The sequence below is a fragment of the Salvelinus fontinalis genome, chromosome 38, assembly GCF_029448725.1.
Source record: "Salvelinus fontinalis isolate EN_2023a chromosome 38, ASM2944872v1, whole genome shotgun sequence".
Taxonomy (NCBI): domain Eukaryota; kingdom Metazoa; phylum Chordata; class Actinopteri; order Salmoniformes; family Salmonidae; genus Salvelinus; species Salvelinus fontinalis.
This window is the reverse complement of record NC_074702.1, coordinates 9,419,351-9,431,452: the sequence shown is the minus strand read 5'-3', so window position 1 is coordinate 9,431,452 and position 12,102 is coordinate 9,419,351. Positions and strand designations below refer to the sequence as shown.

Below are 12,102 nucleotides of genomic sequence, written 5' to 3'. Positions count from 1 at the left end.
AACATTCCGTCAAAACATGAATCTAACAAATCATGTAGCAGATATAGCATATGGTAGAAAGAGTATGTGGCCGTTTCTGTATTTTTCAGGCCGGAGATAAAATGTATGACAATGTAATAGTCCTACCCGCTTGCCTGTCCACAGTTTTGACCTAGCTATTAGAAACATGTTGTATAACAAACACATATTACATGTATACGTTATTACTCCATAAGAAATACAACTCCCTTCACATAAAAAAATCAACTTTATTTTGTAGAATTATCAGCCTGATATCTATGACCGCACCTCTGATTCAGAGGGGTTGGGTTAAATGCGCAAGACACATTTCAGTTCAATGCATTCAGTTGTAAAACTGACTAGATATCCCCCTTTCCCTTTCCCTATGTATTTACATCCACACACTTCATACACACCTTTTCAACACTGTTTGTGTCTTTGGCACCATCTAAACTGGCAGACACACTCCCCTACAGTTAACAAAGGATAGCAGATCAGAACCTACAAACATAATAGTATCCTTATGGATAACAAGGTGCTTGTTACATACTGCAGTTTTAAATAAACCACAGACAATATGAATAGTTTTATCTCAGAACCCAGAAACAAATCTCCCATGCACAGGATGTCACAAGAGACTGGATGGATGTGCCTAATGAATAATCAACTATCCTGTCAGTTGCATTTGGATTTAGTGTTCTGTGCTATTGCCTTCTTAAAGATCTGACCCTTTTTACCCAATTTTTGCCTAGAATGACATACCCAAATCTAACTGCCTGTAGCTCAGGACCTGAAGCAAGGATATGCATATTCTTCATACCATTTGAAAGGAAACACTTTGAAGTTTGTGGAAATGTTCAATTAATGTAGGAGAATATAACACATTAGATCTGGTAAAAGATAATACAAAGAAAAAAACATGCATTTTTGTTTTGTACCATCATCTTTGAAATGTAAGAGAAAGGCCATAATGTATTATTCCAGCCCAGGCGCAATTTTGATTTTGGCCACCAAATGGCAGCAGTGTATGTGCAAAGTTTTAGACTGATCCAATGAACCATTGCATATCTGTTCAAAATGTTGTTTCAAGACTGTCCAAATGTGCCTAATTGGTTTATTAATACATTTTCAAGTTCATAATTGTGCACTCTTCTCAAACAATAGTATGGTATTCTTTCACTGTAATAGCTACTGTAAATTGGACAGGACAGTTAGATTAACAAGAATTTAAGCTTTCTGCCCATATCAGATATGTTTATGTCCTGGGATTCCTTTGTTGTTGTTACTTACAACCTCATGCTAATCACATTAGCTTACTTTAGCTCAACCGTCCCGCGTGGGGACACCGATCTGTTAAAATCACAGTCTTGTGTGTTCATCAATGGCTCTGCATTTTTTGTTCAGCAGGAGATGTTACTGTAGATCTGTAGGTCAGCATGTCCCTAAGAGGTGCTGCTGGGGTTTGTTGGGGCAGGAGAGGGTCTTAGGGCAGAGGTCAGAGTACCCACAGATGACAGTAACCAGAAAGGAAGGTTCAAAAGGCATGAACTCATGGTACGGGTCAGAGTCGCAGTTGATCTGAAAGAAGATAATATCAATACAATTATAGGAAGGAAAACATCCATTAGTAGGACCTTCATATCCATGGTAAAGTGAACCTTTTAGACATCTGCAATTATTGTTCTGCTACTGTTGTGTTATCCTTACCTGAGTGAATGAAGTAAGGAACAGATGAGTGTGAGAGAGGCCTGAGAGAGAGGAGTCACCAGGATACTTCTTCAAACTCTGATTGTAAGCCTGAGACACAGAGAGTAAAGGATAAAGAGGGAGAAATAAGTAGATAAAGCTTTGACAAACATAGTATGCCTCTGATACCAACCAAAACATAGTGTGCCTCTGATACCAACCAAAAATATAGTATGCCTCTGATACCAACCAAAACATAGTATGCCTCTGATACCAACCAAAACATAGTGTGCCTCTGATACCATCCAAAAATATAGTATGCCTCTGATACCAACCAAAACATAGTATGCCTCTGATACCAACCAAAACATAGTATGCCTCTGATACCAACCAAAACATAGTATGCCTCTGATACCAACCAAAACATAGTGTGCCTCTGATACCATCCAAAAATATAGTATGCCTCTGATACCAATCAAAACATAGTATGCCTCTGATACCAACCAAAACATAGTATGCCTCTGATACCATCCAAAAATATAGTATGCCTCTGATACCAATCAAAACATAGTATGCCTCTGATACCATCCAAAAATATAGTATGCCTCTGATACCAACCAAAACATAGTATGCCTCTGATACCAACCAAAACATAGTATGCCTCTGATACCAACCAAAACATAGTATGCCTCTGATACCAATCAAAACATAGTATGCCTCTGATACCAACCAAAACATAGTATGCCTCTGATACCAACCAAAACATAGTATGCCTCCGATACTAATCAAAACATAGTATGCCTCTGATACCAATCAAAACATAGTATGCCTCTGATACCAACCAAAAACGAATTATGCCTCTGATACCAACCAAAAACATAGTATGCCTCTGATACCAACCAAAACATAGTATGCCTCTGATACCAATCAAAACATAGTATGCCTCTGATACCAACCAAAACATAGTATGCCTCTGATACCAATCAAAACATAGTATGCCTCTGATACCAACCAAAACATAGTATGCCTCTGATACCAACCAAAACATAGTATGCCTCTGATACCAACCAAAACATAGTATGCCTCTGATACCAACCAAAACATAGTATGCCTCTGATACCAATCAAAACATAGTATGCCTCTGATACCAACCAAAACATAGTATGCCTCTGATACCAACCAAAACATAGTATGCCTCTGATACCAACCAAAACATAGTATGCCTCTGATACCAACCAAAACATAGTATGCCTCTGATACCAACCAAAACATAGTATGCCTCTGATACCAACCAAAACATAGTATGCCTCTGATACCAACCAAAACATAGTATGCCTCCGATACTAATCAAAACATAGTATGCCTCTGATACCAATCAAAACATAGTATGCCTCTGATACCAACCAAAAACGAATTATGCCTCTGATACCAACCAAAAACATAGTATGCCTCTGATACCAACCAAAAACATAGTATGCCTCTGATACCAACCAAAACATAGTATGCCTCTGATACCAACCAAAACATAGTATGCCTCTGATACCAACCAAAAACATAGTATGCCTCTGATACCAATCAAAACATAGTATGCCTCTGATACCAACCAAAACATAGTATGCCTCTGATACCAACCAAAAACATAGTATGCCTCTGATACCAACCAAAAACATAGTAGGCCTCTGATACCAATCAAAACATAGTATGCCTCTGATACCAACCAAAAACATAGTATGCCTCTGATACCAACCAAAAACATAGTATGCCTCTGATACCAACCAAAACATAGTATGCCTCTGATACCAACCAAAAACATAGTATGCCTCTGATACCAACCAAAAACATAGTATGCCTCTGATACCAACCAAAAACATAGTATGCCTCTGATACCAACCAAAACATAGTATGCCTCTGATACCAATCAAAACATAGTATGCCTCTGATACCAACCAAAACATAGTATGCCTCTGATACCAATCAAAACATAGTATGCCTCTGATACCAATCAAAACATAGTATGCCTCTGATACCAACCAAAACATAGTATGCCTCTGATACCAACCAAAACATAGTATGCCTCCGATACTAATCAAAACATAGTATGCCTCTGATACCAATCAAAACATAGTATGCCTCTGATACCAACCAAAAACGAATTATGCCTCTGATACCAACCAAAAACATAGTATGCCTCTGATACCAACCAAAAACATAGTATGCCTCTGATACCAACCAAAAACATAGTATGCCTCTGATACCAACCAAAACATAGTATGCCTCTGATACCAACCAAAAACGAATTATGCCTCTGATACCAACCAAAACATAGTATGACTCTGATACCAACCAAAAACGAATTATGCCTCTGATACCAACCAAAACATAGTATGACTCTGATACCAACCAAAACATAGTATGCCTCTGATACCAATCAAAACATAGTATGCCTCTGATACCAACCAAAACAACTAAGGTGCTGAAATTGAAATACCCTAGATACCCTAGAATAGATTTGGAATCCCAAAAACTGATGTAACGGTTGTCGTCTGGAGGAGAAGAAGAGGACCAAGGTGCAGCGTGGTAATATTTCATCTTGATTAATGAAGGTGAACACTCAAAATACAAAAAACAACAAATGTGAAAAAACCGAAACAGAACTGTCTGGTGCAGACACACAAAGACAGAAAACAACCACCCACAAAACCCAACACAAAACAGGCTACCTAAATATGGTTCCCAATCAGAGACAATGACTAACACCTGCCTCTGATTGAAAACCATATCAGGCCAAACACAGAAATACAACACAGAAAAAGAAAACATAGATTACCCACCCAACTCACAGCCTGACCACACATAAAACAAAGAAAACACCAAAGAACTATGGTCAGAACGTGACAACTGACCTGTAGTGCAATCTGCAGAGCAGAGTACTGCACCCACATCTCCTGCTGCTGTGCCGGTGACAGCGAGAACGCCCCCTCTCTCCCTGGTCCCTCTGTCATACTCAGGTACTGGTACCGCACACACTCTGCTATGGACCTGGGAGACACACTCTGAGAATGGACTAAAGCACAGGGTGAACAGTCAGGGCACACACATGCATCATGTATAAACCTACACACACCTACACACACACATGCATCATGTATAAACCTACACACACCTACACACACACATGCATCATGTATAAACCTACACACACCTACACACACACATGCATCATGTATAAACCTACACACACCTACACACACACATGCATCATGTATAAACCTACACACACACATGCATACACACATAAATAAACTTATGCAAACTCTGCACATAATTTCATTAACTGCATTACAATCATAGAGTAATTAATTGAGAATATTTGCCTTACTGTTGGGGAGAAGGAGATGGAGAATATCTTTGGCCATCAAAGACCCCAAAACCCCAAAGTTGATGGCCCTGACACAAAAACATGCAAATACTCAACAAAACATGTCTTTGAGGAATTAGATTCTTTATCTCAATAAGACTACTTGGTTATTCATTGTTTATTATGTGATAGTAAAAATATGAGTTTGGGTTACCTGGGATATGTAGGATGGAAGAGAGGCTGGACAAACATCCCCATGGGAAAGACTAGCTCATTGTCGGAGAGAAATGGAGTGATTGACCAACTGGAGGAGAAGATGGAGAGATAGAGAGAATCCTCAATTCTCATATTAATAACACATACTGTATCTACCCAAATCAAATAGACTTTTCATGACAACTGGGCTCTCACATATCATCTCCTTCAGTCTGGGAAAAGAGTTTGTTTGATCCCTGGCGCTGGAGGGAGAGAGACTGGATGTAGTTGGAGAAATACTTGTGTTTGTCAATTGTCACCTATTAATTAAATAAATAGGGGAAAATTAACTACCAGTACGTATATAGAACAATGTATTATCATCACTGGTAATATGATTCAATAGTGATATTGATTAAGAAATCCTATATCTTATTGGCAATGTAGACTAGTTCCACTACAATAAAATACTCTTCCTTTGAATACAGTTGGTTGAGTTCAGCTTCATTGAAAATGTTGTTTTTAGTTGAAAGTCTTGGAGTTAGAGACTGAATCTGGGAAAACACAGATTGTACATTTCAAGTGGACAATGAATACACAGTTGTTTTTAAATAAGGGTTCCAGTAAATTACATCCACTGTTGACCTTTTACCTTATTCAAAACAGACATGCGAGACTCCTCATCTCTCCACCTGAGATCAGGTAGTTTGGACTTGATGGAGGAATAGACATTCTGAATCAGCTCCTCTGCCTAGAGCAAACAGATAATACAATTTCAACACACTTTTAATGTAATATCACATTTATGAAGTAGTTATCTTGTATTTTGTTGCTAAAAATAATATTTCTTGAAGTTTTTCACGTTTGAAAATCATAAATACTGTCATAAATACTGTAGTTCACATAAATACAATTCATCAATACATTTGAGTTCATAATTACATAACATGATTTACAGATGTAATAGTCTATGGGAGTTTTTGGAGTACATCTTATTTATTTTAGTTCCGTTTAGATTTTTTAAAAATATAAATTGTGTTCGATCAAAAAAATTGTTTATAGTTATAATGCATCTTGTCTTCCAAATTTTACCGTTCACCTTAATTCTTTAGTAATGTCAATGCATATTATTGTTCACCTTAATTCTTTAGTAATGTCAATGCATATTATTGTTCACCTTAATTCTTTAGTAATGTCAATGCATATTATTGTGCACCTTAATTCTTTAGTATTGTCAATGCATATTATTGTTCACCTTAATTCTTTAGTAATGTCAATGCATATTATTGTGCACCTTAATTCTTTAGTAATGTCAATGCATATTATTGTTCACCTTAATTCTTTAGTAATGTCAATGCATATTATTGTTCACCTTAATTCTTTAGTAATGTCAATGCATATTATTGTTCACCTTAATTCTTTAGTAATGTCAATGCATATTATTGTTCACCTTAATTCTTTAGTAATGTCAATGCATATTATTGTTCACCTTAATTCTTTAGTAATGTCAATGCATATTATTGTGCACAATAATTCTTTAGTAATGTCATCAATGTGAGTATCGAAGACACCCTGAAAGATTTATACATACATCAAAAAATATACTTCTCATCAGAACCCATATTTCTTTAGTTCTGTAGCAGTTCAGAGGGGTTGGATTAAATGCGGAAGACACATTTCAGTTGAATACATTCAGTTGCACAACTGACTATGTATCCCCCTTTCCCTTTCACTAAAAGGTGTTCTAAACTCTCTTCCTCATGACAATTAGGCCTAGGACACAATTCACTTTTTCTATTTATATTTTGTTGCTGCTATTCTTCATCACACATTTCACACACCACATCCTCTTCTGTCTTTGCTTTCTCTATGCACACACACACACACACACAGTGCCTCTCACCTCTGTGTATGTGGTAGTCTCTCTCAGTAGGTGTGTTAGTACCGTGTCAAACCCTTTCTCAGTCTGCAGAACACACTGCCTCCAGCGAGGGACATCCTGAGAGAGGCAAGTAGCATTGAACTACAAGTCCCAGGCAATAAATCACTCCAAGCCAGTGTTATTCAACTACAAGAGCAAGCTGGGAAATGTAGTCCATATTCAATTACCTCCTCTGTAGTCCCCAGAGCTAAGGAGAAATTCCTCTCTGTCTGAGTGAACCTGGAGTCCAGCGCGGGTATGACAGTGTGGAGGAGACTGAGGACCATGAAGGTGTGAAGAGGGCCACTAAACAGAGAGATGGACAGGCACCAGACAAACGTGTACTGAATACTATACACCATGCTGTAAGTAACAGAGGTAGCTTGTGTGATGAGAAACCTTCATGAGAAACCTTGTTATATTGGTTACTGTCTTTTGCATGACATTTTTGATTGATATAAAGTACCTCCCACTCAATTCATGCTTGTTCAGCCATTTGACGATGATGCGGGACATGTGGACTATGTAAGGGAGGTTGTGCAGGAGGACGTGATCCGATTGGCTAACAGGGTGGGGATGGAAGGTGGTCTGTAGACAGCCCAGCCAATCAATGGCAGGGGCCAGGGTCTGTTCACAAAATAAGAAATATGCATTCTGTATAGGGAAATACAGGTACACATATACAATAGCTCTATGAGTTAGTGAAGGTTAGGGTAAAGGGAGAGAGAACGAGAGACACTCACACATAAGTACATACACACACACCCGCACCTGTAGCTCTTTGATGGTGATGCGCTGGTACAGTAGCCCCTGCTGCAGGCGATGCGGCAGAGGAGAGGCAGCTACAGCCAGTTCAGAGGACAGAGAGATGAACAGGCCTATATGGAGACTGGTGCTGCTGGAGGGAGAGCCCAACAGGCCCAGCAACCTCTGATACGAGGCCAGGAACAGACGCAGGATCTGGGGGGAAAAGAGAGAAATAAAGAGCTGGAGCAGAGGGGATGAAAGACATAATGCCACATGTTGACATCAACAGATAGATGATATACTGTAGAACAGATATAGACTTAGTGTACCTGCGTGTTAGCTTTGGACTTCTGAGTCTTGCTGCTCCATTCAGTAGGTATCTGAAAATCTGGCTGATCAATCTATGGAAAAAGAGTGTATGCTATAAATGTATAGTATATGGGGAAGTTACCCTTTATGTAAAGCTCCAGTGAAAAGTGCTGTATGAATATAATCCATTACTGTATATACTGTAGAACACCCATTAGGTATTTCACTGCCCCAGAACCCCAGTCTAACTGACCTGAATGTATCGCTTGTCTCCTTGAGTGTCGTTAGGATCCTTGCCCACATAAACACTAAAGAATGGGAAGGTGCCATAGTCTCTCATCAGTAGAGACAGAGTGGAGTTGAAATCTGTCTGGTTCCACCGGCCTGATACAGCCCAGCCACCCAGCTAGAGGGGGGGTGGGGGGGGGGGGGGGGGGTGGAGGTGTAGAGAGAGAGAGAGAGGGAAAGAGTTTTTACCATAAGAGTAGAGAAGGTGTAATCAGTCACCATACCCCACCAATCTATTCCAGGGATCTGACCTTGTGGACTAGCCTGAGGAAAGGTTCTGGCCCGGCGGTCTCTGTGGGGCCAGTGTCCATACAGGAACGGTAGAACATACAGGCCTTCTGCTTCGCTGAGTTACCCGGGCTGGAGCGGTCCTCATCTTCTGACAGAGGAACATTATATCAAAGTTTCATTGTGAGGATAAAAGGTCCTGTTATGGAAACGGTTTCAGCAGTTCTATTTAAATGGTTGTCCCGAAGAACCGGTACAAAATCTACAGAGGATCAACACCAAATTTTTTGATTCTCACCCAAAATCTCCCTCATTGTCAGCAGTAGTGCAGTCTGTCTGTCTGGCATTCTGTCTGCTGGAGCCTTTTCTACTATGTCCGTGCCTGTCTCTCTCTCCTTCCTCCCTCTTTCTCTATCTTTCTCTGCCTGTGCTGCCCTGCTCTTGTGGCCCTGTGGGTGTAGGGGCATGCCCTTGCCCCTCTGTCTCCCCCTGTTGGACAGAGACGCCCCTTCAGACCCACAGGGAAACAGGAAGTAGTCACAGGGCTGAGAGAAGGGGTCTACTGAGATGGAAAGACGGGCGGCAGCCCTCTGACAAGCCGGGGAGGTACATGGAGGAGAGGCTGGCGGTGTGCTCTCTGGTGGGAGGTGCTGCTGGGAGTAGTAGGCCAGACCCACTATGGAGGCGCAGAAGGAGGATGTCAGGAGGAAGAGAAGGAGTACGCGGTGACGTGTCCACATCCAGGGCTTCACCTCCTCTTCAGACTGGGGCTGGGGCTCAGGGAGGGTATCAGGCTGGGGCTCATGAAGGCTATCCGGCTGGGGTAGGGGCTGGGGCCAAGGCTGGGGTAGTGGCTGGGGCTCAGAGAGAGGATGTAGTTGGGACTGGAGCTGAGACTCAGAAAGGGTATTAGATGGGGGCTGCAGCTCACAGTCAATCTAAACAAAATTGAATGATAGTCAGTTTCATATCATTATCATGATACACATTTCTGCTTCATTTAAGACTAATTTGACACGACAGTCTTATAACCTATCTTGTCCTCTATATACATTTAATACCGCATTAAAAACAGGAAGAGACTCCTCTATACAACTTGAAATGTATAGTATGAGGCGCAGGGAAATTGAGAATTGCTCCAACCCCCCCCCCCCCCCAAAAAAACTGATGCAATAAGTAGAAAGTGTTGATGCCTGTGGCAGGCCAACATTGATTTGACATCACCTAGGATCAGCATAAACTTCATAATAACATTTCATGAAATAATTAAAAGTCCTTCTGCAGGTTTTACCTGAGGCTCTGCTGGGGTTTCTGCCATACTCTGTTGTGTCTTGTTCTGTCTGTCTGGGTTTAGCTTGTTGCAGCTACTGACGTTTCTCATTTCTCCCTCACACGTAGCCTCCAGACCTCTATCTCTCCCTCCATCAGCCAGCTGTCATCTCAGCTCTCTATCTTCTTTCATCACTCACTTCTCTCCTCCTCTGACGTTCTGATAAACAGAGTTGACCTGGCAGCCTACCTCTCTCTCTGCTACATTATCAGGTGGCACTGTGGATCTATTTAGACTGTGACATGCACGTGGGTGTGTTTGATGTGTAGGAGGAATCCTCTTCAAACCACAACCTTAAAATGACTGAGTTTTAATTCAAATGTCATTCAAATGTAATGAGAACATAATGTCCCTAAGCAACAGGTCGGTACAGAGCCAATAAAATCAGCCCAACTCTGAAGCACAGAAAAAGTCACAACGTTAAGAGGACACATTGTTACCCTGCATCGAGAGGACCAACATTTTCTCAAAAGCAAAAACAGTGCTTACACAGCCGTCTACCCACGTCACTATCAGTGCAGCAGAGGGTCTGGTATGAATGGATAGAGAGAGAGGGTGTTCTAGAGGTCATCTGGCAATGGAACACGTCACTGATAGCATAGTGGAGGACACGTCACAAGGCCGCTGGGCCAGACGGATTACCAGGACGTGTACTCCGAGCATGCGCTGACCAACTGGCAAGTGTCTTCACTGACATTTTCAACCTCTCCCTGTCAGAGTCTGTAATACCAACATGTTTCAAGCAGACCACCCTAGTCCCTGTGCCCAAGAACACTAAGGTAACCTGCCTAAATGACTACCAAACGTGAGCACTCACGTCTGTAGCATTGAAATGCTTTGAAAGGCTGGTCATGGCTCACATCAACACCGCTATCCCAGAAACCCTAGACCCACTCCAATTTGCATACCGCACCAACAGATCCACAGATGATGCAATCTCTATTGCACTCCACACTGCCCTTTCCCACATGGACAAAAGGAACACCTACATGAAAATGCTATTCATTGACTACAGCTCAGCGTTCAACACCATAGTGCCCTCAAAACTCATCACTAAGCTAAGGACCCTGGGACTTAACAGCTCCCTCTGCAACTGGATCATAGAATTCCTGACGGGCCGCCCCCAGGTGGTAAAGGTAGGTAACACCACATCCGCCACGCAGATCCACAACATGGGGGCCCCTCAGGGGTGCCTGCTCAGTCCCCTCCTGTACTTCCTGTTCACTCATGACTGCACGGCCAGGCACAACTCCAACACCATCATTAAGTTTGCTGATGACACAACAGTGGCAGGCCTGATCACTGACAACAATGAGACAGCCTATAGGGAGGAGGTCAGAGACCTGGCCGTGTGGTGCCAGAATAACAACTTCTCCCTCAACGTGATCAAGACAAAGGAGATGAATGTGGACTACAGGAAAAGGAGGACCGAACACGCCCCCATTCTCATCGACAGGGCTGTAGTGGAGCAGGTTTAGAGCTTCAAGTTCCTTGGCGTCCACATCAACAACAAACTAACATGGTCCAAGCACACCAAGACAGTCGTAGAGAGGGCACGACATAACCTATTCCCCCTCAGGAGACTGACATTTTTTACAGCTGCACCATCGAGAGCGTCACTGCCTGGTATGGCAACTGCTCGGCCTCCAACCGCAAGGCACTACAGAGGGTAGTGCATACAGCCCAGTACATCACCGGGGCCAAGCTTCCTGCCATCCAGGACCTCTATACCAGGCGATGTCAGATGATGGTCCTAAATATCATCAAAGACTCCAGACACCCCAAAGTCATAATGTTCTCTCTGCTACCACACAGCAAGTGGTACCGGAGCGCCAAGTCTAGATCCAAGAAGCTTCTAAACAGCTTCTACTTTGCACCCCCCACACTGCTACTACTGTTATCTATGCATAGCCACTTTAACAACCCTACCTGCATGTACATAATTATCTCAATTATCCCGACACCGGTGTCCCCGCCCATTGACTCTGTACCGGTACCCCCTGTATATAGACCAGCTATTGTTATTCACTGTTGCTCTTA

At 41.9% G+C, this 12,102-nt stretch overlaps 1 protein-coding gene across 3 annotated transcripts; it reads right to left on the bottom strand.

Moving 5' to 3' along the window:
• Window positions 1-228: 228 nt before the first annotated feature.
• kel (Kell metallo-endopeptidase (Kell blood group)) lies at window positions 229-10,329 on the bottom strand. Of its 3 annotated transcripts, none has more exons than XM_055903742.1 (17): window positions 10,024-10,329; window positions 9,031-9,670; window positions 8,756-8,880; window positions 8,470-8,622; window positions 8,237-8,308; window positions 7,932-8,120; window positions 7,627-7,787; window positions 7,349-7,466; window positions 7,143-7,238; window positions 5,892-5,990; window positions 5,718-5,793; window positions 5,456-5,561; window positions 5,259-5,348; window positions 5,066-5,133; window positions 4,590-4,750; window positions 1,708-1,797; window positions 229-1,578 (listed from the first exon to the last, which is right to left on the bottom strand). In XM_055903742.1, the coding sequence occupies exons 1-17, from the start codon at window positions 10,111-10,113 to the stop codon at window positions 1,432-1,434; spliced, it is 2,481 nt and encodes an 826-aa protein (XP_055759717.1). In that variant the 5' UTR covers window positions 10,114-10,329; the 3' UTR covers window positions 229-1,431. The 3 variants fall into 3 exon arrangements, with proteins under 3 accessions (XP_055759717.1, XP_055759716.1, XP_055759718.1); XM_055903741.1 differs by having other exon boundaries at window positions 8,756-8,883; window positions 10,024-10,328; XM_055903743.1 differs by having other exon boundaries at window positions 8,756-8,883; window positions 9,031-9,622; window positions 10,024-10,328.
• Window positions 10,330-12,102: the final 1,773 nt, after the last annotated feature.